The sequence below is a fragment of the Aythya ferina genome (genome assembly GCF_964211825.1).
Source record: "Aythya ferina genome assembly, chromosome: 5".
NCBI lineage: Eukaryota > Metazoa > Chordata > Aves > Anseriformes > Anatidae > Aythya > Aythya ferina.
In genome coordinates this window covers 13,289,762-13,315,266 of record NC_140301.1, presented here as the reverse complement: position 1 = coordinate 13,315,266, position 25,505 = coordinate 13,289,762, and the positions used below count along the sequence as shown (strand labels likewise).

Genomic DNA, 25,505 nt, shown 5'->3' with positions numbered 1-25,505 from the left:
AGCCTCTCTTCCAGCTGGTCGAGCCTCGTCCAGAGGCAGTCTGTGTCTGTTTGCTACTCCTCGTTGTGGCATTTCACTTCTGGAAAGGCTCAGGTTCGGAATGAAGCTGCTCTGCTGCAGTCTCTGCAAATGTACCCTCTTTCAGCGCTGCCCTTTGCTGTGAAATGCTGCTTTCTGTTCCAGTTTATTCCCCCTGTAGGAAGGGCTTGGAGAGAGGAGACAAATCTGCAAAGGTGAAGGGGAAAAGCGCTAGACAGAGCTGCAGTAAGTCTTGGAGACTGCAGGAGCTCCTGCTGGGACCAGCAAGAGTTTGCTTCTGAGCAGCATCCTCAGAGCCGTCGGATCAGCGAGCAGTTTGGCTGCTGTGGCCGGGTGCTGTCAGTCACAAATCTGAACCAGGGATCTTGGAGGGGGGAGGGAGGGAATGTGGTTGCAGGTGGATATTTTTTTATTAGAAGGGAACAACTGAAAACATCTGTGCTCTAAACTCTCGCACTTCAGGGCTTTTCTCGCCCTTTGCCCTCTCTGAACCCTTGCTTTGGAAGGAAGGCCTGCTTGAGACAAGAAGGGTCTCTACCAGCTTGAGGTTTTTTTTCATAGTGCTGCCTTTCCCTTTTCATTCGTGCCCGCTGGTAGTGTCAAGCAGTGTCTGCGGCCTGAAAGGCAGGATGTTGCGAAATGTTTGTCCTCCTGCTGTGGCAGCACTGCTCTGTGGGGTGTAGGTCTGGAGCCGTGTCCCTGTGGCTTCGGGGCAGCCTGACAGGGATGCCGGGGCATCTGGCGGGCAGCCCCAGGCATCTTCAGGCCCTGCTGAGGAGGAGTGGTGGTCACAGACATCCAGCTACGGTCTTTTGAGCTATGTTGATGTGTAACAGTGCCAATGTCCTCAATATCTTAGCGTGAGAGTATGGAGGTTGAGCAGCTGTAGGCATACAGGCAGCTGGTAAATGGGAAATGGGGAGGGTGCTGCAATTAGCAGATGGTGTAATTGTCGAAAACAAGGCTCCTGAGATCACAAACAGCAAGGAGCATGTTTCTGGGAACCAGCCAAAAGGTGCATCCCTTCGTGGGCTGAGGCACTGTGGTGCCAGTGGGACTCGTGCCCCTTCCCAGCCCTGCTGGAGCTGCCCGAGTCCTCCAGGTCTGTGGGGTGAAGGGTTAACGCTGCGGGTTCTCGGGGTCAGCGCCTTGTTGTCAGCAGAGGATCCAACACGAAGCATGTGATATGATTAGACTAATAGCCTGTCTCATCCCTGCTGGAGAAAGCTGACTTAAGTCTGAAGCTCCACAAATCATTCAGAATAACAAGCCGAAGGACTCTCCCGTTCGGTGGTTGTTGTTCTTCCTTTCTGCCGCTGCAGGATCACGTGGATGGGCCCTCGGGGAGATCTGCAGCCCCCCGGAGAGCTGGTGGTGCCCAGCAGCAAGGGACCTGCACGCCCCAGAGAGTGCTCGGTTAACCTGGCAGGGTGTCCACGTTCCTCCCAAGGCTCCGTCCCGGGGAGCACGAGGGAGTGCTCGTCCTCCTACGCTCCCCTGGGCAGGAGCTGCCTGGAGCTTGGCTTCCAGCGGCCTCTGGCTCCAGCTGGGGACTGAACTCTTGGAAACCCTGCTATTGCTGGGAAGGGCGGTGGACCTGCACAGCTGGGGTTAGCTTCCTTCCCGTCAGGGTGCCGGTGCCCTGCCTCTGCTCTGCCCCCTCTGTCAGTCTGCGGAGATGGATGCAGCCGGTGGGGAGCTCGGGAGGGTTTTGTCTTCCCTTCTAGACAAGCTGTGCAGCTTCCCATCTCTAAAGTAAAGCCTCTCCCTCCACACCTTTACTGCATCCTCGCTGATTCCTGGAAGGAACCCCAGAGGATAGGAAACCTCGTTTCCCGGTTGAGGCAGATGCCTGTAGCTTTTTAGAAATATGCTTGGCACGGGTGCGCTGAGTTTAAACACCCTCTAGTTATCTGCCCGAACATCTGAGAAAATGGAAGTGACTGAGAACCAGTTTGTTTAGAAAGGGAACTTTAAGAGGAGAAAGTCCTTGACTTTGACCTCTTGCATCCTATGGTAGGAGGAGGCAGAGATACAAATCAGTTTTACTACCTGGCTTCTAACCGCAGACTCGGGGAATCTGTCCCTTAAGCTGGAGAAAAGCTCACATGAAGGCTTTCTCCACACCCACAGAAGTGCTTGTGCCACGGAGCCCCAGTGATCTGGGCAGGCAGCAAAGGCTGCCGGGTCTCAAGGAGGTATCTCCAAGCCAAGTGGCCTTGGGAGGCATTGTGTAAGCTCTCAGGTGAGTGCCTGGCCCCACTGGTGGCCTCGTGGGCTTCATTTCTCCACAGGGAGGCCGTGGGGCACGGCAGTGCTGGGGGCGCTGCCTGTGGTATCTGCTGCAGAGGTCGGGTTTACAGCATAACAGCTCCCAGTGGGAGAACAAAGCTGACCTGGCTTGGCTTTTGGAGCCATTAAAAACCCGGCATGGTCGAGTGGCAGAGCTGCCCGACCAGTTCCCTGAAATGCCTGCGTTTTTCACTGCTGCGCGCTGTTTGTAGTCACTGTGGAGACCTCCCCCTGGCCTCTACCTGCAGTGCTTGCTGTACAAATAACAATCTGGTATGTGGTAAGCAGGAAACAAAAAAAAAAAAAAAAAAAAAAATTCCACTGAACTACTCTTGGCTTTTTCTGCTGTCTGCTATTTCTGGTAAGTTTTGTGTGTTTATTTTGTTTTTTTGTTTTTTGTTTTTTTTTTTGAGGGGGGGTTGGCAGGGGAGGAACCAAAAGAGTTCTGGGATAGGTTGTACGTTTTTTTTTTTTTCCCCTTTTTTTGGCAGACCAGTACATTTGGTCTTGCTGAGTGGAAAGATTTGCTTAAATTGGAGAAATGGAGTGTCCTGCAAATATTGTCATGCTGTACGAGCATGACTGTATAGACTGAAAATAGCAAGGAACTTTCCCCATTTCCAAGCTGTAGGGACTGAAGACATACTTAAATGCGGACTTTCATACAGAACTGTGAAGTCCAGATGTCCTTAAAATCTGACTGCATCCTTTGCGAATATGCAGAGATGTTAATGGGTGCTTCTAAAACCTGCTTTGCTCTTTGATACCAGAATGCAGGCTGGTTTCTTTTTAGTGTGTGACAGCGGTTTATAAATATCTAATCACTTCCTCTCGTGCATCAGAAATGTATTTCTAAAATACGTATTTCCGTTTTCCAAAATGCACAATGTATTTGCTGTTGCAAAACGTGCTGAAAAACCTTCGTGATTATTGACAGTCCTGAGGGTGCTTTCTAATCTGGGATCTCACAGGATGACAGCGTCAGATTATTGAACATAACAGTGTAGTAACTACAGAAATGAAGCAGAAAAAGCTTCGTGTCTTATCAGATAACACTGCTGAACTAGATTTCCCCCCCGTGCAAGTTGATAGAAGTTGATTCCTGAGAAATCTGGAGTGTGAGTGACATTGCCAACTCTTCTTGCTCCGGTCTGCCCCCCTCTTACTCTGGGGATAGCAAGCATGCAAGGACTGCATGCATGCCTGAGCCTCTAATGATGTGCAAAGGTCTTGCTCGTGTTTTGAGGCAGGTACGGTGACACCCTGCTCGGCGAGCGCTAGCGAGATCAAAGTCTGCTGGCTGCAGCAGTTACAGGCTGATACAGCTATGCTGCTATCTCCCCGTGCTGAGCCCTCATCACAATTTCCTCTAGCTTAAAGCTAGAGGAAAAAAAGGCAATGGTTTAAAAGGTGATGGTTTCCACTTCAGAAGCAACTAGCTCTAGCGTAGATGTAATGACAGAGTTTCTTCCGCATAACTTTTTCCCCCCTCCTGTTTCCAAAGCTTGTATTACTCAGAAATACATTTTTTTTCTTGCTTTGCCCTGATGCTTTTATTAGAAATTGTAGCTGACACAGTGACATTACCACATGCGTAGATCTGCACCCACGAAAGTGGCCGGTTTGAGCTGGCAACCTTAATTAGCAGCCATAATTTTGGGAGTCCAGTTTCTCCCTCAAATCTCTCTGCTGAAACTCAAGAAGAGACACTGGTTGGAAAATCTGCACCATGAACATGATCATGTTTACGCTTTCAAGGTCACTACACCGCTGCTATTATCTCAGTGAGCCTGAAGAAAAGTTCATTGAATTCAGACCCGGATATTTTATTGGCTCAGCAGTTATTTGCTCACGGGAGACAAACTGTACTTCCCAGGTGTGCCGAAAGTCCAAGACCTTTGAATTTTAATGTCAACGAGATGAACTCCATTGTATATTCTTTATGCGTTACCGGAACCGTGCCCTCAGGGCAATGTTGTACCTGGTAACTGGGAGGCTTAGCAACTCGTTGTTCATTAACCTGTGAAGCTGTCAGGGCTCCCCTGCCAGTGATCAGGAGCCCTTCGGTCTGCCAAGAGCTTGTTCCTTACCTTCTTAGGTAGACAAATGTTCCCAGCAGCTGGAATAAGTGGGGTGGCTTTCTCCTCCCCTGCTGTGGCAGATCATGCCCCTCTCCAGGTCCCCTGGGAGCAGGGGTGACTATGTTGTGAGCAGCTCCTGATCCCGGCTGCTGTCCCCTAGTAGGTCACAGAGCTGGTTTCTGGGGTAAGGAATCCTGCAAAAAGGCTTTGACCTCCTCCTAACCCGGTGAAAGCTGGTAGCAGCATGTCCTATGGGGCCTGCCTTTGTTTTATATCCCCTGGGGTGGTTAGAGCCTGAAAGGTGGTAGCAGGGAGCAGCTGGCTGAAGGGCAAAGAAACAACCTGCAATTTCTTTGTGGTCATTCCCTTCTCTTAAGGGAGAGATTTGAAGGGAAAGGGACCAGCACCTTCCAGGCCAGGCATGTGCGTTCAAACATGAACCCTCTTCTGCCCAGCTCGGCATGTCAGGGCCGACTGTGCTCTCTGAGAGCCTGCGGAAGCTTTGGACTTGCAAATGTGCTGAGGTGATTTCCACAAGCTCATCTACTCTGGCTGGCGTTAGGGTTGTTCCCGCTTATCTCTTCTTTCGCTGCTCTGGTAAATGAGTCCTGTATTTGTGCTGCTCGTTAACTTGGCAGCCGAGGTGCCAGAACTCACCAGGAAGCCACCCGCACTAAGGAGCGAGGGCAGGCACGTACTGCACTGCCCCCAGCCAAGGATCGCAGACTTCAGCCAGCACCACGCTAGGTATGGGCTGCACAGGATCGAGTTCACGACAGCAGAACTGCAGTTGGAGTAGCTCAGCCTCTCTGCACCTCGACTGCTGTGGTTACGACATCCGCACGCTCGCTCCCTCCTGCCTGGCCGCGTGGCCGCGGTGCTGCTTGAGGCGTCCTCGCCACAGCCTCTTCCTGAGAGAAAGGGGCTGGGGGCTCTGCTCTGGGGGCTCCTCTCACAGAAGAAGCTGCTCCCCGAGCCCTGGTGGCACGCCTGTGTGGCTGCTGACGAAGCCGGAGCCTGCCTGCCCCTCCTCACACATGTATCCTGGATTTCATGGTCCACGTACCAGCTTTGCTGTTGTGGCTCTCGCTGGGAGGATGACAGGCCTGAGAGCTGGAGGTGGCAGGATGCCATCTCTCGGTGCTGCTTAGCCTGTTTAGGCTCGTCTTGTGCCTTGCCTGTGGGAAACCCCAGCGGCCTGGGTCCCCTAAAGCCTCCCTGCTGCTGTTAGCCCTCCCTCCACATCCTGGGGCTGGAGCCTGGCTAAGACAGACCTCTGATTCGGCTACACCAAAGCAAACCAGGTCATGTCAGCAACCAGGATTGTACTGCAATAGTGCCTCAAAATGGTGGGCTGCTAGATGGCCATAAGCAGTCCCTAATACCTTTACAGGATGGGACACGAGGCGCTGGGAGAAACGCCACTGTGTAACTTGACAGTAGGGTCTCTTAAGAGATCCTCTGCAGAGGTGTCATCAAGCTAGAGAATGACATGGAAAGTTGGAGGCGTGTCAGCAGGATTGGTGAAAAGCCTGGGTGGGACCGCTTAGTAAAGAAAGGATGTAGTGGAAGCATGCACAAACTTAAATGGTTAAAGCAGTTGGGGTGGAGAGGAAAAGAAGGAAACAAACAACCACGGACAAACAATTGAATTAAAAAATTGCAGACGTTGTATATTAAACCTTTGCACGCCTTTCTGCAGGATGTTAAGGCTCAAAAGTTATCCAGCTTCAAGAGGTGAATGGTCAGCTCTGACTGCCATACTGCATGGACAGCATTTTTTTAGATTTTTTTTTTTTTTTTTTTTTTAAGAATAACAGAAGAATTGGAAAATGTAATATTTCAGTATGTGGAACCCTGAGGTATGCTGAAAGCTCAGAGGAAAAAAAAAAAAAAGACTATAAACTTGTTTTGCTTCTGGCTTGAACTGTCATTTGAATTATTTCTTTATGGCCAGAAGCTATGAAAGAGGTATATCTCCCTGTGGCGAGAGTGGTGCATAATGCTGCAATGCACAGTTGGTTTTTGGGTTCTTAATAAAATATTAAAGCTAGCGTGCCTTACACAAATAGCTGGGAGTAGATGAGCCTTGAAAGCAAATCTTTTACTCTGTCACCTCAGGCACAGCTTCTTCCCCTGCAGCTCTTTTCAACTTGCATGACAATGTAATTATCTTAGATAACTATTGTAATGATCCTAATAGTTCTGGAAATCTGTTTTCCTGACTAATCAGAATAGCACGGGGCCAAGTAAGAAGCAGCACGTGGCTACTCAGTTCTTGGAAGCAAATATACAACTGCTGGGAATTGCTCCTCAAGCTTGGAAGTAAGGATTGTACCTGGGATGGGATGTCTTATGGGAAGAAGGCCGATGGCTTGTGCAGGAGCCGTCTAGCTTATTTTGTGGCTGGGTTGAAGAGTCGAAAAACTCTTGCATCCCCCACAACAGACATTCATCATCGCTTGGGGACCTGGCTGCCTAAATGTTCTGGTTGGATTGCCAGGCTCCAGTTTGAGATACTATTAAGAGGAGATGTGTTCTTGGTGAAGCCAGAAAGTAAGCCAGCTGGAAGGGGAAACTTGTCTTGCATATCCTCTCCAACTACAGTCTCAAGCATTGGTCCTTGCCAGGATTCGTGGCCTGAGAAACCATTCCTCCTCCTGCGGAGGGAAGGAGGGGAACAGAGGCTGGAGGAAGCAATGTTCGTGCTGTCCCTGCTCAAATATTTGCTCTTTGCTGAGATACCTTCAAAGGGCATTGTACTCTTTGGGTTACTGCTGTTGTCTGATGGTAAGCTGGCAGGTTATTTGTGGCAGGAAGGTGTTCTAACCTAAGCAAGGCTTATTTAATAAACTTGCTGCTATTAACCAAGGGTGAAAATCTACTAATAGGGTGTCTTTACTCACTTTTCAGAGGTTGGTAGGGGTGCAGCTGCAGTACAGTTCATCTCTTGCAGCATTTTGACCTGAGGAGGTGATGGAACAGAAGGTGATGGAGATGGCGTTAACCAGCGTGTGCAGCTGGGGATCCTTTCATGTGACAATTGCTATATAGGTGGGATTTTTTAAAGATCAGCCTGTGGCACAGCTGGCTGATACTGAGGTGGGAAAATGACCCAGAAATGCAGTGGCATCTTGTGAAGTGCTGTGCAGCTATGGGCTTAGTGCAGCTTCTAGCTGTGGCATCCCTTAAGTCCGAGCAGCAGTGTTGTCTCCAAGCACAGAGCTCAGGCTCTGACTCCCTCCTGGTAGTTGGAGGGTGACCATTGCTCAGTGGGAACGCTAGCCAGTTGCAACAAGGCCTTCACGTCAGTTTAGCTCCAGAATTAACCTAAATTTTTAATAAGATTAAGCAAAAGCCTTTGATTGAAACAAAAGAACGTGCGGTGCTCCAGTGACCCTCAGTACACCCCGGCTGGTGGCAGGAAGCCCTGCTGACCTTGCTTTCCACGGGGCTGGTTCCTCCCAGAGCAGGCTGGTGCCCCCAGCCTAGTCCTGCTCTGCCTCTGGGTGTTGCTTCTTAGTATATTTGTGATCGAGTCCCTTCTGGAACTTCGGATAGCTCTCTGTCACTCTAGGATATTTTGGCAACAGCAGCTGTTTGTATTTTAATGACTGTGTTGTCTGTTGTGCTGCCCTGAAAAGGCAACTCAGGTGGTCTTCTGTTGAGCACATGCTTCTTATATGCTTGTTCCAAGGCCAGCCAAGAGATCCCAAGCTCTGCCTGGGGTGTAGGAGTCATTCAAACTGCCTGGGGGACTTGACACTAATAGCTGGGTGTTTTTCTGCTTTCCCTTTAGATCCTGTGAGTGAAAGAAGATGGGGTCCGGCTGCCTGAAAGTCACCAAGTACTTCCTCTTCCTCTTCAACCTCCTGTTCCTTGTAAGTATTGTGGGTGTCTGCAGAGGAGATGGAAAGGCCTGAGCTAAAATTAGCTGGAAAGGTGTTTTTCCTGGATGCTGGCCCAGCATGTTGGCTAAATAACAGAGCCAGAGGTTTTGGAAGTAGGGAGGGAACCCCTGAAGCTGAAGGACATCAGAGCTGCTAGGCGACTCCGAGGCATGCTGAATAGCTCTGCTCCCAGTACCCACCTGCTGTCACCAGTGCACACAGCTCCCTTCCTGCAGTGGGAAGGGAAAACCAGAGCTGCTGGCTTTTACTGGAAGGAGAGTAGTTGTAACTTCCTTCTCTGCCACATCTGGAGCAGCAGCTGAGCTGCCCCTGAGAAGCAAAGCTCCAGAACCTGCTGCGTAACAGCGGTGCCCTCCTAAATAGGCCAGACAGGGCTTCAAAGAGCAACTCTAATTTTGTTCGAGTCCCAAAGGCCGGTTCTGATTTTTAACAAGGTGAATTAGTCCAAGTCCCTTATTTGAAATGGAACTGGGTGGTAGGGGAGACTGGGGCAGACATGGCTGGAGAAACACAGCAGCCCACTGCATGCAGCTATTCTCAGGCGTGAGGCTCAGCAAAAGGTGGTCCAGTCTGAGCACCTTTTTGGATCAGATTGGGTCTAGGAAGGCACACGTTCTCATGTGCATCCTGTTGTGAAGTTCAGGTACTCTGTGTCATGTGAAGAGTGAATCTGTGTGGGGCCAGTGGTGGCACCGCTGATGCTGCCCTCCCAAAGTGCGGTGGTGTTCTGGGGAAGGGCATGGCTTCAACTTTCCACATACCAGAAAAAAAAATAGCCTGTCTGATATGTTACCCTCTGTGTAGCACTTAAGGGGAAGGAAGGGCCGGGCAGGGAGGTAAGTCAAGCGTGGTAAGGTGAGCACTGCTTTCTGGTCCGTCCCTGAATGCAGCCTCACTCAGCCTTCCTGCACGCCTGTGCTGTGCTGCAGGCGCTGGAGCATGGGCTGAAGGCACATCTGGATCTGGTTGCTCTTGGCTTTCTCTGCTGGCTTTTTCCTCTCGCGTGCTGCTCCCATTTTAAGAGAAGTTACCTACTGAGGGCTGACGGTCTGGGTGCTCAGAGCAGAGATGGGGTGGTGGGGAGGGGAGGAGGCTTAGAGTGACACTAGATCTTCCAGATGATTCGGCCTGCTTTGTGAAGTGACAGGCACAGTACCAGGACTCAGATGGCTCGTAGACTAGCCACAATCTTTACTAAAAGCACTGTCCTTTATTTCCTCTTCAGTGGAAGCTTGTCTTCTGTTATTATCTGCCTACAACTTCTGTCAGAGGGGAGGCAGTAGGTAAAAAGCACAGGCATGGTCTTCCCATCAGACAGCTCTGGGGAACGAAGGTCTTGTGGCTGCTCTGTTCTGCTGGGGAACTTGATGCTTCTCTAGAGCAAAGATTTTGAGTGTGTGCCTGTTTGAGCTGATGGAAGGCTTTTTGCACGTGCCAGATCCTGAGGAAAGCAGTATCCCTTACTCTATTGCTGTCATAGGAAGTAGGGGACATGAGAAGCTTTTTCCTGTTCACGATTTGAATGGGGATGCTCAAGCTTATACACTGTGGGTGCTTCTGGATCAGTGTTACTCTACTGGAGAAACTCCTGGGAAGTTGCTGCCTCTGTGATCGCACCTCCTCTGTCAGGAGGGTGTTCTCCAGCCTGACGGGGAGCTGATGAATTAAACCTTTAGAGACACCAGCGACTCTTCTAGGAGTTAATCACTGAAATAGCATTTCTCTACAGCTTGAGGACTGTGAGAAGGTCCTTTGCCGTAGCTGAAGTAGTTCAGGGACTTAGTGGCACTTTGCAGCCTTGGAGTCTTATTTCAGGGGAAGGTTTGACCTGCTTTGATTAAAGGGAAGAAGTTTATTTGGACTGCTTACCTACTTGCCTCAGAAGATGCCAAAAACATAACTTTAGGGTATAAACTCAGTTTCTCTAGTCAAATCTTTACACATCTCTAGGCCTTGGGCTCAGCTGGGCCTGAAGTCCAGTAGCAGCGTGGTCCTTCTGTACCTCTCCTCATTGGACTGTGCTGTGGAAAACTGCTCGCCCTGCCTACAGGGAGCCACCGCCTCCTGGTTTGGGTTTGGATGGGGATCTTGGTGAAGTCTGGGCTGAAGGGCAGACATCCACGCACTGCTTCAGGGGTGTAAAGCAGCGGAGCAGAGGAATTCAACTGTAGGGACAGCAGATGTGATCCCTCTGTGGAGGGTCTGAAGCCAAGCTGATGGCAGAAGCAGCCTCATCATGCTATGGAAAACCCTACAGACACTGAGCACAGAATCCTGCTAGGAGGTAACAATCCCATTGTAAACAGAGCAGCGTTTTCTCCGTGTGCTTCCTTTTCTTACTGCCTGCCCCTTTTAGTGTTTTCAACAGCAGCTCCTGGCAAACGCACGAGCTGTGGACTAGAACAAGATCAGAGTGAAAACAGGCCTCGGGAAGCCGGCGTAACCTCCTAACTGATAACTTCCCGGGACCCCAGTCCAGCAGGAGCTCTGTGCTCTGTCAGCAACACCAAAACCGAGGTGGCATCTCAGGGTCAGCAAGCCAAGAGAGATGTCACATAAAGACGGGTTTGCGTCTTTGTTCCAGGCAAATATTTTATTACGACTGGTTTAAATGTGAGCCTGCCTCAAACTGTCAATTCAGCAGTTCTTGTGAATGCAAAGTTTGAGAGGAATTTTTTTTTTAGGAGCCTCCAGCTGTTGTATGTACAAGGGGCCTTTCTGGTTTGATCAGCAGATGCGGTGCAGCACGTCAGGACATGAAGCAAGAGGGGATTCTTGTTACTGTCATCTTGTCGAGATTTTATTTTTTCTTCCTGGGAAACAACAGCAGCATGCTCTCTGCTGCTGAGTCAGTTGGCTTCATCATTCTTTCAAGCATTCAGAACTTGCTTGGTGACTTTCTAATCCAGCCACCAGAGCTACCTTTTTGTTATGCCCGCTGCCAAACAAGGAAAGCTTGCAAGCAACTTATTTCAGTGCTGCTGTGTCTTTGCTCTGAAAAGCATCTTTGTATGAGGAGCTGAAGTATAATGTAAGCTTTCAAAGTGCTGAGACAATGCCTGGCCATATAGCTGTCTGCCAGCCTGCTTCAGGTGGTGGTTTGACACTTTCCTTGTCTCCCAAATGTCTGAGCACTCTCTGACGAAGCACAGGATTGCCATCTCTTCAGACCTGTTGATTTATTTAGTGTTTTTCTTCACCCTATTCTGAAATCCTGCTGGTGTAAGAACCACTGCCTGCAGCTCATGCCCTTTGGAAGCACCTCACTTACTCTCCTTGTCCTTCCCCTGTTTGTTCCGGGCGTTTCAGATCTTTGTGCTTGTGGTTTCCAACACTTTGCAAGTTTCAGTTGTCTGAAGGGCCCAAGTCTTGGCTTCTTACCAAACCTGCAGACTTAAAGACTTCCCAGCATAATGACTTTATTATGGTTTAATGGTGTTCTGCTCCTGATGGGGGAGTTGGGGTGACCTCCACGTACCGTGATACCTAGATGCTGAAACAGCATGTTCCCCCACCCACGCCCCTCCTTCAAAACCAGGTGGGAAAGCTGGTCTCTGCCCTTCTCAATTCAGTGTCTGGATTCAGCAGAGCACTCACAGGGGCGTACTGCTCTACTAATCCTTCCCCTAGATAAATCTGGGGAGTGAGGCAGAGGCTGTGGCTGGTGTTTCACAACAGCGGTGTCTCTTTTGGTGGGAAGATGTTGGCTGGAGTACTTGAGGGGCTTAGGTATTCTGGCATACAGTAAGGTCACAAGCCAAAATGCCTAAGCCTGGCTTTGGAAGAGGAAAAACCCTTCGCTCATGGGAACCTGTATGCAAAGTGAATGCTACTGTTTTTTGTGCATTTCTGTGGGCTGGAGCCATAACATCGTAACAGAGCCCGACAAGCCCAAGATTTCCTTCCTGGGAAGGTTCCAGCTGCCAGATATCTAATCCTTCAGCAGCTGGCTTCCAGCCTGGTCCCATACGGTCAAGGATTTCTTTATTAAAAAAAAAATGTTTCAAATCACATGATAGATGTTCTTGACCTTCTTCAGAGAAGCCATGCACTTACCTTGTGCAAAATTCTAGCAGCATCTTCTCATCAGGCTGTTTCGAACCTTCCACCATCATGTGTCATGCATCATGTACTACTTAAATATGGTGTGAAGGTCTGCCAAACAGAACCTGGGGTTCCTGTGTAGTTGGCAGAAGCTCTCTTCCTGGAGTCATGCTAATCCTGTTTTTGTTGGGAGGCGTACCATGGGGGAGATGGGTGGGAACAGCAAAAGAATGGTTGTTTTTCCTCTGGAAAAATGAAGGATGGTGACTGCTGCTGCTTATACCTGGCTTATTAATTGAGACAAATACTTATTCTTTTTCTTACTCTTTTAGATCCTGGGTGCTGTGATCCTGGGTTTTGGAATATGGATTTTGGCTGACAAAACCAGTTTCATTGCAGTTCTACGTAAGACCACATTTCTTTATCCTCTTTCTCCTTTTGAATGATTCTAGTCCAAGGTTCTGCATGACCACTGTTTAGTTTGGGGATGACAATGCTTTTATGCAGATTTTGTGACCTGAGCAGTAACATGGTATTATAGCAAGAGACCCTAGCAAAGACAGGGTGAAAGGGAGCAACCCAGGAGACACAGCATTTCTCCTAGTCTTGTGTATTGCAACAGCAGGGTCAAACTGAGACCTCCTCACCCGTTGCCTTTTCACCCAACGATCCATATACTTCATCTTAAACCTAAGGACTAGTATTTCATCCCATTTTAACTGCACACTGTGTTTCCACAACAGCTCTGGTTGTCACCAAATTAGTAGTTCAGCTGTCTTCAACAAGCTCTGTTTCCTCTGTGGCTTTCCCTAGACAGGGCTTCATACAAGTTCAGTTACTCATAGCTAGTACCTCCAGAATTGCCACTGCTGTCACTGGTTTCAGATGCTGCAGGATGGCTGTGAGCAGGCTGCTTGCAGCCCCAAATCTGTTGCCCAAGGAACGAGCAGTAATGGCATTTGTAGTCCTCTTCCCAGCTACACTGATCCTGCAAAAGGCTTTATCTCCTGGGTCCTGCTGAACACTACAGCCTGCTTTGGGAAGGTGTTGGGTGGAGAGAATACCTGCACTAATACAGGTACACCTGGACACTGCTGTGTGTAAAGTGCAGTTATGAGCAGAAATGTACTTAAATCACCATCCCTGGAAGTCTTTAAAAGACGTTTAGATGTAGAGCTTAGGGATATGGTTTAGTGGGGACTGTTAGCGTTAGGTCAGAGGTTGGACTCGATGATCTTGAGGTCTCTTCCAACCTAGAAATTCTGTGATTCTGTGTAAATGCATACTCGAGATGTGTCCTGTACCAGTGGTCCAGCAGCTGTTCCCCCAGGCCGATGGGTGCCACCGCTGTTTGTGAAGGCACAGAGCAGAGTCCCTGGGTTTGGCTCCATTTCTTCCCATTTTACCTAGAATCTCTGCTAGCAGAGCGTTTGAGGATTTAGCTTCCTTCCTGGCAATTTCCAGCCTCAGCTCTTTCTCCCTGCCCCCTCGCTTCCTTTCCCATGCCTGCCTCTCCTTCCCTGTGCCTTGGCACCCGTGTGGTGTCGAGGCAGCTCTGCAGCAGGGCCTTCCAGCCAGCTGCCAAAGAGGCCGCTTGTGCTCCTTGGCCGCCAGCCCAGCACAGGGGAAAACACGGAGCCACAGCAAGCAGGGCAGGAGCTGTCTCAGCGAGAGAGTCCCAGGACTGGTGAGGAGGGGAGCAACGCCCTGGTTCCTGCGGTGTAAGTCCATGCAGGGAGAGTCCAGCTTGGAAATGAATCAGGGCTGAAGTGTCTGGTTTGACCTGTGCAGCAAACAGGTCTGGTTCTGTTTTTTTTTGTTTTGTTTTGGTTTGTTTTTTTTTGATAATTGCTTTCTCTTTCCTCTGTTCAGCATGTTGTAGGGAAAAAGTTTTGAAGCTGGTCGTCACTTTTGGTGTATGTCAGAAGTGTGGGAAGGTGGTTTCGTTGGGGAGAGGGGACAGGATGGGATGACAGTATTAGTCTAGATTACATTGCTGTCTTGTTTTAACCTATTTCTGGAGAAGCTCAGAGGAAGCTTGTCTCTTAGGACTTCTTTCCAGGAAACTAAATGCTCAAGGAACATTATTTTTATTAATCACTGGCCATTCCCTGGCACTGTGCAACTCACAGGTTTAAGAATGATGATAAATGAGGTTTGTGGTTAATATTTCCAGATAGTATCTCTTTGACTTTCTCCTTGCTTCCTCCAATCCTATTTTGCAAGAAAATTTCTCTGACCAACCCAGATGTAGAAGCTTTTTTCCTTTATTTCTTACAGTACTAAATGCTGGTACTGTCAGTCCTCTCCTATCTACATACATGAAATAACATTTTATCAGCTATGTATTGGTAATATTTTGTGTGAGAGAGCACAGTCATTCCAGACAATAGCAGGAGACAGCTAAAGGATGTGTAGAAGTAGAGAATTTGGGTGTGATCCTTGTTTAGATCCCAGAATTAACATCTATTTGCAGGGGTCATACAGAGGTTATGCAATGAGTGCACTTGTTTGGAGTTACCTTGAGTCTTCCAGGATATAAGATAATGGAGATTTGTAGGTTGTCTTTGAAAGTCTTCCCTCAACAAAAGACACACAGAAGCTGCCTTCTGTTTGAATGTCCAACAAGCCTCCATGCAGCATCTTTGTAGAAGACAACAGACTATTGTGTGGATATAGAGGCAATTCTCTAGATGATGGCAGACGTTACATTTGTCAGTGGTTAATTTTTTTTCCCTGTCCTGACCTTTACAGAGACTTCATCTCCCTCCTTGAAGAATGGCGCATACATCCTCATCGGTGTTGGGGCTCTCACCATGCTGATGGGCTTCCTGGGCTGTCTTGGAGCCGTCAATGAAATCCGATGTCTCTTGGCTCTGGTGAGAGAATTCATGTCTCTTAGATACTCCTTTTTAGATCACCCTTTGAAATCTTTCCGGCATATTGTTGAATGGTAGTCCTGGGGCTCAGGTCTCCCTGGGGACAGTACTTCTGCCAGGTCAGCTCAGAGCCAATTCTTTATCTGTGTAAGTTAAATTCTTGACAGCCAACCCTCTGCAGCAGCAGTTCTGCTTCCATGGAAAGTGCAGGAGTTGAGGGAGGCTTAACCAGGAATGCCCTGTGTGTCACAACCTTTCCCCAAATGCTTCATCTATGCGAAATTTTCCCTCTGTGAGGGATGAGGTGAAAACTAGCTTCATAACCCTCAGCCTGCTAATTGACTCCTGCTTATTCAGAGCACATACGTATGTGAAGCTTGGTATGGCCACGCCGTGTGTCCTGGCATTGGGAATGTCTCAGTGTTCAGTGGTTGTTGAGGCCTGGGGGGGACAGATCTCAAACAGGAGAGGTCACAGTGGACTTGTAATGGAGTTGGGGGTGGGAAGGGGAGTCCCAGCTGGAATGACACATGCAGACTCTGCTCATGAGCCCTCTGCCTCCTGAAGTCTTGCTGTTGTTGGCCTGATGGGAGAAGTGCTGAAGTGCACAGGCCTGGTAAGTTGTAGCTTCTCTTTGTACTTGTTCTTAAGCCTTTCACAGGGGAGAGCGTTTCTGATAGCAGAGCTTGCCTGAAGGCATTGAAAAATGTTGGCTAGTTGTTGTAACTTTCAGTGAGATCTCGTATACAGAAAAAGTTGTGTTGTTACGTGCAGGCTTCCTAAAGGCTGATTGATAATGGTCCTCTCTTCTCTTTTTGTTTCCAGTACTTCACTTGCCTCATGGTGATCCTCATAACTCAGGTGGCTGCTGGGCTGGTTATCTACTTCCAGAAAGAAGTGGTGAGTGTTTCTTACCGTGTGTGCTTTCCTTGGTCTTGGTCTGAGGGGAACAAGAGACACCTGGAAATTCCCTCATCCAAACTCAAATGTACTGTTAGCAGGCATAACTGGATTCTCCTTTCTTCTAGCCCACCTTAGCAGCTGTGCTGTCCACTTTGCTTTTCCTGCATCTGCTAGGCCCAGGAGCTCTGCTTTCTCAAGAATTAGGAAGGGTTGTTTGATATGCAGGCTTTATTTTTGAGTAGTGGGAACAGTTTTAATAAATAAAAAATCTGAAAGGCTTTTGACTACATCTCTTGATCCTGTTGCAAGCTGCTGTTTGGGTATGTAGTAGCAGTAATTACCACGTTGTCATCACTACTGCCTTGATGGGCCCCCAGTTTCATTGTTCCGCACGATGCCACGTGGTGTGGGACACGCTTTTGGTCAGTGTGGGCCAGCTGTCCTGCTTTTGTCCCCTCCCAGCTCCTGGTGCACCCCCAGTCTCCTTGCTGCCAGGGCAGCATGAGAAGCTGAGTAGTCCTCAGCCCTGTGTGAGCACAGCTCTGCTCAGACACAGCAGTTTGTTAGCAGCAGTGTTCTCATCCTCAATCCAAAGCACAGCTTTCTTTCTAGTAGCTGTTATGGTGCTAACTCTGTCCCAGCTGAAATCAGGACATTCCCCAAGAGCAAGCATGCTAAAACTGTGGTGTCCCTGCTGGCTTCTGTCCTGGTGTACAGGTTTTTGGTACCAGTTCTGGGTGACCCTGTCCTTTGCCACATGGCTGTGTATCCATACCCCAGTGATGCTGAGCTTTCTTCTCCCAAGCCAACCTCTCTGCTGGTGTTCACGGGCAGTGGGTAGTAGGGGAAGTTACAGATGGGGCTGGGAAGTGGAAGGTGCTGCCCCGGTGTAGCTGATGTGAACTTTGTGCAAGCGGCTGCGGATGCTGTGAGGGGCTGTTGGCTGGGTTCCTTGCCGAGCGGGGTGCAAATATAGCTTGCTTTTTGGGCTGGTTAGAGCTGGAGGAGAAACCAAAATGCTGTGTATCTGCTGTGGAAAGTTCAGCTTCGAACAAGCTGCTGACTTGCAACAGCTCTGACTAATGTAGAGGAGGAGGCGTGGGGACGGGCATTCCCCTGCCACTGGGGAAATGTGACTTCCCAGACTACGAGGTTCTGTACCTTCCTCGGTATTTCTCCTCCAGCTGTTACTTTAGGAAATTCCATTTTTTCAGCTGTAACTCTTTGTTTGTGCCTCACTCAGACCAGGGAGAGAATGAAAGCACTGAGGGTTGTTGTGCCCAGCCCTTAGACCAGTGTGGCTGAGACCATCGCTTGTCCGGATCCAGCAGAACACAATTTATGGAAAGCGAACACAATTTATGGAAAAGCTCTTCTACAGCCCTTGTGTTTCAGGGATCCTCTGAAGCACCTGCCTGAAACACAAAGAAAAACTGTTTCAGGAAGGTCTCGGCCAAAACCTCTCACGTTGGTTTGTGGCCACGCTTCAGTGATGCTACGCGTGTTGCTCTGCTTCACTTGTTATACGTCATCCCAGGGCCGCACAGAGCACAGTGAAAACTGCTCAGGATCTAATCCCTTGGTGCCCATTGTGTTCTTTGTGTTTATTTCTTCATTCTGACTTCAGGAAGTTGGCTAGATAGAAAACAAGGAATAGTAAGAGTTGAGGAAAGAATCCTGGATCCAGACTGCAGTGAGGTGATGATGCTCCTCTCCTTGTTGCTGAAGGCTTTATTTCTCCTACTGGAGGAGAGGAGATGACTGCTTATTCCTCCCTACCTGCTCTCTTCTGATTAATAGCTACTTGCACAGATTCACTTGCTTGCCTATCTCCCTGGCCTTACAACAGGATTGATGTTTTTGTTGAAACATCGGTTTACTTTCAGCATGCAAATCCTTCCCCGCCCCTGACATACGAAAATATGCTGGAATAGAGTTAGTGTAAGTGTAAAAGGCTGAGTCTCTGACAGGAAGGCTGCTGTTGGGCCTCCCTTTGGGGCATGGCTGTAGGAATGCCCCATCAGACTGGAATTGCCCAGCGCTGGGAGGATGTTGAAGGAATACCTGTTTCCCTACATCCCTTAGCTACTGAAACTTTGTGGTGGGGTGGGTTTTTTTCAGGGTCAATGTGATAGTAATGTCACAAGTTTTACCAGTGGTGTGGCCTTCCCTGAGGATCACACCCCTCTGGACCTGTGAGAGCCTGGGCAAGATCCCTCTGGCCTAGTTCATGTGGTTCTCTGCAGTGTGGCTCTGAATGCTTTGAGCAAAAGAGAGCAGTGGTGGCCTTTTGGGAATTGCCCTACTTGCTAGCTATTGTTTGGAGCAAACAGCCTTGCTGGGGGCTGCAGAGTGTGCATTAGCTTCAGGACCTGCAGGGACTTGGGGGTGAGGGCCCCCTCCTGCTTTTTGAGCCTGTTTTTGCTTTCAGGCTAGATGCTAATAAATGTGCTGGGGGAAGGATCTTGCTTGAGTCTCAGAGGGATGGGGTAGATGATGGATGCTCTCTTCTTCTGACAGTGGAAGAAGCATGCATGATTCATTTTGTGATGAAGGCTGCAAGCAAAGACCCATGCTCTTGCCTCAGGCACTCAGTTTTTCTCCCTCTCCAGTCAGCCCATGGGAAATGGAGCCCGACAGCCCTGCTGCTTTCTGGATTTCCCTGGCTTTCGTGGCCAGGCTTCGGACTCCCCTGCAGTGTGGTGGTGGGGTTATTCCTTCTGGCTCCGGCCACAGATAGCAACTTTTTGGAGCAGTCATGCTCAGTGCAGCGCTGTGCCCTTAATGGGTGAAGACAGGAGAGGTGCTGAAAGCCTGCCGAGGCTCAGCATGCCTTTCTAGCCTGCTGTGTTTTGTTTCCCTGTGCTGAGTGCAGAAGGGCGTTCAGCTGCAGGTGCCTGCTTCCCCCTTGGGCTGCTGTGCCAGCTAAACCCGCCAACAAGCTGTCTTTGTCTGTGCTCTCCAGACCTGTGCCGTTGTTTGCGTAATAACCCCCCCCTTTCTCCAATTACTTTCCAAAACACCTAAGAATCCCTGTCTGTCTTTCATTTCAATGCCTCAGCTTTTGAAGCCAGAGCTGTTTGTAAGGCTTCTTGCCTATGATTGTGTAAGAATATAGGAAGAGCAGAGATGCAGGTTCCTACACAGCTGCACTTGGGGATGTCAAACTCGGGCCCCGTGTCTGCTTGTGGCATGGCCCTGGGATGGAGAACAGAGGCTCTGCTTGGGATCCTGGCAGGAGCAACCCTTGGCTCCATCTGGCCTAACAGCAAACGGGCCAGTGGGCTGTGGGATGGTATCCCCACCTCTCCTTGCCTCCCTCCCGACGTGCAGGGCAGATGTGAGGGTAGGAACGCAGAGCTCCGTAGCTGCCGAGGCTTACGGCAGCAGCCGAGGCCAATCTCATTAGTAGGAACCAGGTCAGGCTGCCTTGATTTGAAGGGAAGGAAAAGGGGAAGCTAAGTAATTAAAAGAGGAAGAGTCAGACATCATGAGAAAGAAGGTCACGCAGCTCCCATCTGCCTGGCCTGACATAGCTGATCCCCGTGAGCTGTGCCCAAGTCTCCCAGGAAGAACTGCTGGCATAGCAAGTGAACGAGCCACAGCCTGAAGCTTCCCTCTAACAACAGGCACTGCTTTCTGTTGCTGGCTGGGGTTTGCCGTAGTCATCTGCAGTGCTTAGCAGCAGGAGGAAAGAGAAAAACCTTTTACACTGGCCTGAAGTATACTGAAGCACTACAGACAACAAGGTAACACGCAGGGGTGGAAGCATCCCGGTGCTTGGGCTGATCTAACTGTGTCCCATCCCTCAAGACATCTAATGATGCTTCTCTCCAGTCGCTTGTGATCTGGGTCTGTCCTTAACAGTGGCAGCTGTGTTAGCTGTCCCCTGTGTGCAGGGTGGCTGAGAAGAGCTCCAGAGTGAGGTGGGAAGAAGAAGGTTGAGGAGCCTGCTGGGTGGTAGCTTGCACCCCCCATCAAACTGAGGGGTGCTGTAAATCTCTCTGGATAAGGGATGGGGGTGAAGGAGTGGCTTTGTGATTAGACTGTTAGCGGGCAGTTTAGGGAGATGTAGTACTTGCTGTCTCAAGACAGAAGCAAGCAGCTGAAGGAGTCTGGGGAGAGGTAGATCAACACCTTGTGAAAAAGGGAAGTTTCCACCAGCTGTATGTCAGAAAACCCAGATGCACACACACAGCAGCTGAGTGACTCAGAGCTTCCCCAAGAGGCAGCAAAGGGCCTCGGCTGTACGGGAGACAAACTGCAGTGTCTGAGATCCTACATCAGGCTCGTTTGCAGCACAAGGTCAGAAATATGTTGCCCGTGAGTCCACAAGGCAGCGCTGTCCTTCACCTTGCACTGATCCTTCCCCTCTGTCTCACCCGTGGCAGGCAGCAGTTGTTCAGCCTCTCTCCTACCAGGATAACCGTACCCTGCTCTGTTTCCCTGTTGCTCATTGGGTTCGTAGACCTTCTCTGTGCCTGCAGGAGGACTTAGCAAAGCTGCTGTCTTAGCTTTCCTTCAGGACTGAGACTGTGTACATATATCCCCTTATTTGTACCTGTTACTTGGTAGCAGCTGGCTTTTTTTAAATATTAGTGACTCAAGCTGCATATAACATTTAGGAAGAAACACAGTTTGTGTTTTGTATACTTGTTCTACTATTTTCCTCTCTCTCTTATGGAAGGATTTTCCTGATGCATACTAGACCACCTGTTTGTGTTCTCTGACTCTGTATCACTGAAGCCTGTGGGTTGGGTTTTTTGTTCACCTTTTTTTGTGGTCACCGTGAATCCCAAGTTCTTTGTGGGAGATTTCCAGTTGTCTTCCATACACTGTAACATTTATTTGCCAATGACTTCATGGCTTTGCTTTCCTGTGAGAAAAAATTACTTCCCTTTCTATTCCGGTTTTAAGGGGTTATACGATTGCTCAGTCTGATGCCTGGACTTCTCTGTGCATCAGAAGTGCTTCTTAACACTATAACAAACGTAATGTGTTAGTCAGAACAGGAAGGAGTTTATTCCAAGCTTCAACTTCTGAGGAACAAGAGTAGCAGGCTCTCATCTGCTCAGTAAACCTGAAGTAACTGATTGGCGGAGGAAATGGGACTTTGAATTAACTCACTTTCTCCAGAACAACTTCCCTCTTACGCAGCAGCAAGGCCATACATCATTGAAAGCTGGGGTGGATTTGTTGTGTTTACTTCTGCCTGGAAAAAAATTCTCAGCAAGAAATACCATCTGGTCACCATAGTGGGATTTTTATCTCGGTAAACCCATTTTGTATTTCATCTTGTTGATCATATTTATCACCTGTTCTCAAAAGCGTAGACAAGGCTGCAGAGCAAGATATTTCAAGGTCAGTCTGGGGGATTTTCCACTGTCTGGCTACTTTTCTCCTTATTGTTTATGTGCCAATTACAAACAGCAATAAAATTATTGGGAAATAAGTATCTGTCTTTTTGCTGCAACTTAAAAATGGCAGTATTGTGGAAGTGTGGTAGCCTGAGCACCTATTACTGTCTCCTTCAGATCCTTTGGAAAAGGGCTAAGCAGAAGCTACTGCTCGTTCCACTTCTTTTATAGTGCTTATAATCTCCATCTGCAGTTTATGTCTTTGCTCTAGCCTCATTCACTGGATCCTAGAGCAAAGCAAAGTGTTTCAACACCCATGACTGTGATGAGCCCGTGCTCCTTGCTATGGGAGGGGCAGACTCACAGTAGGACTAACACAGCTGATCAGGAGGAATGTCATGTACACAACTCCCCTGTCTCCCCCAAAAAAAAGAGTACAAGGATTTGACTAATCTAACTCTCCTGCCTTTTTTTTCCTTTACCAGCTGAGAGATGAGTTGTCCAAAATAGTCGGAAACCTGATTGTAGACTATGACCCTGAAAATGGTGATGCAAACTTACAGGACGCATGGGACTATGTGCAGAAACAGGTGAGACAAGCTGCAGCAAGGAACGGTAACGTGATATTTTGCCAGTGCAGCAAATGGCCTTTAAAACTAGGCTGAGGACAGGGAAGCAGGTATTGTAAGCGGCCTGACGGTGATTCTCAGTCCTTTGTCATATGTCATACCTTTCCAGTTCTATATGTTTAGGTTACTGGTGCTCACATCTATTCCTCAATGTTAACAACCTCCAAAGGCTCCCCCATAGCCCGTAGTCTATCCATGTTTCTTGGTGGTGGACAGCAACTATCTCCTGTACTACTTAACTCTCTGCTCTACACCCATTAAATGTCTTTAAAAGCTACATTTCTAGCATTCTTGACTGCTGGATAGCACTATGGCACACTGATTTGTCTGATCTATGAAGCTGCCTGTGATAGCTGGTGTCTGCAGACCAGAAAACTGTCTCACTTGCTAGTGCTAGGTAAGACCTTGAACCACTCCCGCATGCTGGTTGTTAGGACTAGCTAGTATTGGCTGCAAAGCCCAATGTGTCTGTTTTATCAAACAGTACACCAACACTTCTGCTTTTCATCTGTAGTGTGTCCAGAATGCCTTAGTCTGCGTGAAAGTCACAGCGCATGCTATTTTTGTAGCAAGTAAAATCCCTAGCTTATTGCTAGGCAAGTCAACAGCACTGGCTGCCTTACTACTTGGTGTGGGTTGCCTGCTTACTCTGACAGCTTCTTTGCAAGTGTCAGCGTTTTTGGGAGCTATCCAACTGCCCATGATTCCTGCTTTAGCATCAGGGTCAGTGCTTGAGCAACTAGGTCAGTGTTGAGCCACACTGGAGTCATGGTAGCTGCTTACTGCCAAACCACAAGTTTGAGAGCTGGCTGGCTGCTGTATTTAAATACATGACCAGCATGGGACTGATGTGTAATGAGTACAAATAATATCATTTTTCCTTCCGCTCCTTACTGCAAAACACTGACCTGCAGTACTCTTCCTCCTTGGAGGAAGGTTTGTTCATGTTTTATCACTGTACTTGCAGCTTCATGTAGAGGAATCAAGAGAAGGCTGAGCTTACTACAGAGAAAGGATCCTACATTTTTTATGTAGGAGCAGAAGAGAAAAAGTGTTGTGGAGGAGTGGAGTGTTAGGAATCCAGTTCCCCTCATACACCAGAGTTTGCATTTGAAAGGGGCTGGGGGGAGTTGTTCTGTCAACCAGTGACAGGCGTTAAAGTCCAAATCTCTGTGAGGCAGAGGTAGTTCCTTCTGGAGGCTGGATTTTCAACACTTGTTTGGAAACCAGTTGCTAATCCTGGTGTGGGTGTTCAGCTGTTAGTACCTCCACTCTCCTGTATGTTATGTGAGACCGAAACATTACATTTCCCTTCTGAGCTGAGGGTTTTTTCCTTAACTTCCACCTCAAGTTTGATAGCCTCTGCTCTGGATCCCCGTGCTTGCGTGGTGCTACGTGGTTACAGATAAGATCACAGTCTTCGCTGGACTTCCTGATGTGCTTTCCCCTACAGCACTGCAGTTTTATCACGTGAGGGTATAGGAATGTAAACGTCTCTTCGGGTGGAAAACTTTCCTCATCTCGACTTCCAGCCAGTCCCAAACTGCAGCCAGGCGTGTGCAAGCTAGCTGTAGCTCACTGGGGCCTGGCAGCATGTCCACGCCACCGTGTGGTGGCCGGCTGCTGGTGTGTCAGGGTGGACAAAGCTAACCTGAATGGTACCTTGCAACCAGATGCTGAAAAGTTCTTGCTCTGTGTTTGCCTGCTCCTGTTTCCTGTTTGTTTTCGCATGCAGGGTGTTACCAGTGTGAATTGTATGACCACAGTGCTCTCTTTGCTTATTAGATCTCCTGCTGTGGCTGGAATGGAGCAAAGGACTGGGAAGATAATAAGATTATTAAAAACGAAAGCATGTTTCTGTATCCCTGCTCCTGCAGTGTCGACGTGAAACCTGAAACAGGTTTCTGTAAACTAGATGGCCCACAGAACAGCACTGCATCATCTGATGACTGGCCTGTTCATCAGCAGGTAAGTGAATGTCTGGTGCACGTGAAGCTTTTGCTGAAGTCGCCTTGTCCTTACTCCTCTGGAAATTATTTTGGAGAATGTTTTTCACTCTAGTGAACAGGGTGACAAATTTCTACTGAGAGATTTGGTATAGCACGTAACTGGGATAATCTCTGCATGCACGAGAAGAGATGTGTTACAGATCTTTACTCCTGAAATACTTGGATTCCTGCTTCTTTCCCCTGTGACCATACTTTCTCCATAGGGTTGCATGGATGGGGTACAGAAGTGGTTGAAGGACAATCTTGGTATCATTCTTGGGGTCTGCACAGGTGTTGCTGTTATAGAGGTAAGTCACTCCCTGATACGTGATCATACCCTGTACTCCTATGCATGTTCTTTCAAAGGCAAAGCTATTGTATTTTTTTTAGTAGTAGACACCTGGTTTAATGCAGACAAAACTGCTGTTTTTAATAATAGACACCTCACTTGATGGCAGTGCAGTTCTAGCTCTTGCTGTTGTCTACCTGGAGCTTTGAACTGTTCCTTGCCTTGACTGGATTAAGCCCTGTCTACTTGTGGTTCCTGCTGCTTTGTTTGGCACTTCTCTCATTCTTCCTGGCAAGGCATGCAGTGAATTGACAAGCACCATCCCACTGGTGAAATCCCACCTTTTGCCATAAAAAGCCCATAACATAGATTCCAGATGAAGGCATGTATTTTTGCAGTAGAATATTTTTGTCATCCTGACTATTGCATTTTCCTTGTATGCTGGGTCAACTCTGTTCACCTGAATAAAAGGAAACCCTTGTATTCTGCTCCCCTGTACTGCCCTTTCTTCCCACCTTGTTGTCTTTGGTTGCTGACTGACTGACCATTCCTTATTACTCGTTCCAGCTGCTGGGGATGATACTGTCCATTTCACTCTGCAAGAACATACACAGTGAAGACTACACCAAAGTGCCCAAGTCTTGAGTTTGCTGACTCCAGAGCTACGGCACCACAGAGAAAGGAACAAACAGAACATTCCTGCCTCGCACCCAGACTGTCCAACCATTGACCATTATTCCTGTGACATCCTATTTCTGATACCACTCTGCTAAGAACTATTAGAGTTGCAATACAGCCTGATCTTCTGGCAATAGGGCCCTTGGGCTACCTGCATCCTGCCTCTGGATTATTTCTACTTCATGAAGCAGAACTTAACTGTCTCACATCACATGAGACACCTGATTAACCTGAGGGGACAACGCTTTTGCTGCCTGCTCCATGTTAAATATCATATTCATATCTCAATTCTACAATCCACTTGGCCTAACATACTGTAACTATTCCTCCTTCCTATTCTCCCAGTCTTTCCCTTCTCCCCCAGAAGAAATACTTCCCTTTTGTCCCATGAGTCAGGATTGCTGTTGAGATTCCA

At 48.5% G+C, this 25,505-nt stretch overlaps 1 protein-coding gene across 4 annotated transcripts in view; it reads left to right on the top strand.

The window, feature by feature from the left end:
• The window catches only part of CD82 (CD82 molecule), a 30,943-nt gene extending 5,697 nt beyond the window's left edge, over positions 1 to 25,246 (top strand). For 2 of the 4 annotated variants that reach the window (XM_084522335.1, XM_084522333.1), the window contains exons 2-9: positions 8,212 to 8,293; positions 12,700 to 12,772; positions 15,122 to 15,246; positions 16,072 to 16,146; positions 21,992 to 22,096; positions 23,921 to 24,103; positions 24,348 to 24,431; positions 24,980 to 25,246. In XM_084522335.1, coding sequence (XP_084378461.1) covers positions 8,231 to 8,293; positions 12,700 to 12,772; positions 15,122 to 15,246; positions 16,072 to 16,146; positions 21,992 to 22,096; positions 23,921 to 24,103; positions 24,348 to 24,431; positions 24,980 to 25,057 — 786 coding nt within the window. In that variant the 5' untranslated portion in view covers positions 8,212 to 8,230 and the 3' untranslated portion in view covers positions 25,058 to 25,246. Of the gene's footprint in view, positions 1 to 1,682; positions 2,285 to 2,453; positions 2,693 to 8,211; positions 8,294 to 12,699; positions 12,773 to 15,121; positions 15,247 to 16,071; positions 16,147 to 21,991; positions 22,097 to 23,920; positions 24,104 to 24,347; positions 24,432 to 24,979 lie in introns of those variants that run through there. The other 2 variants (XM_084522334.1, XM_084522336.1) reach the window with 2 other exon arrangements.
• Positions 25,247 to 25,505: the final 259 nt, after the last annotated feature.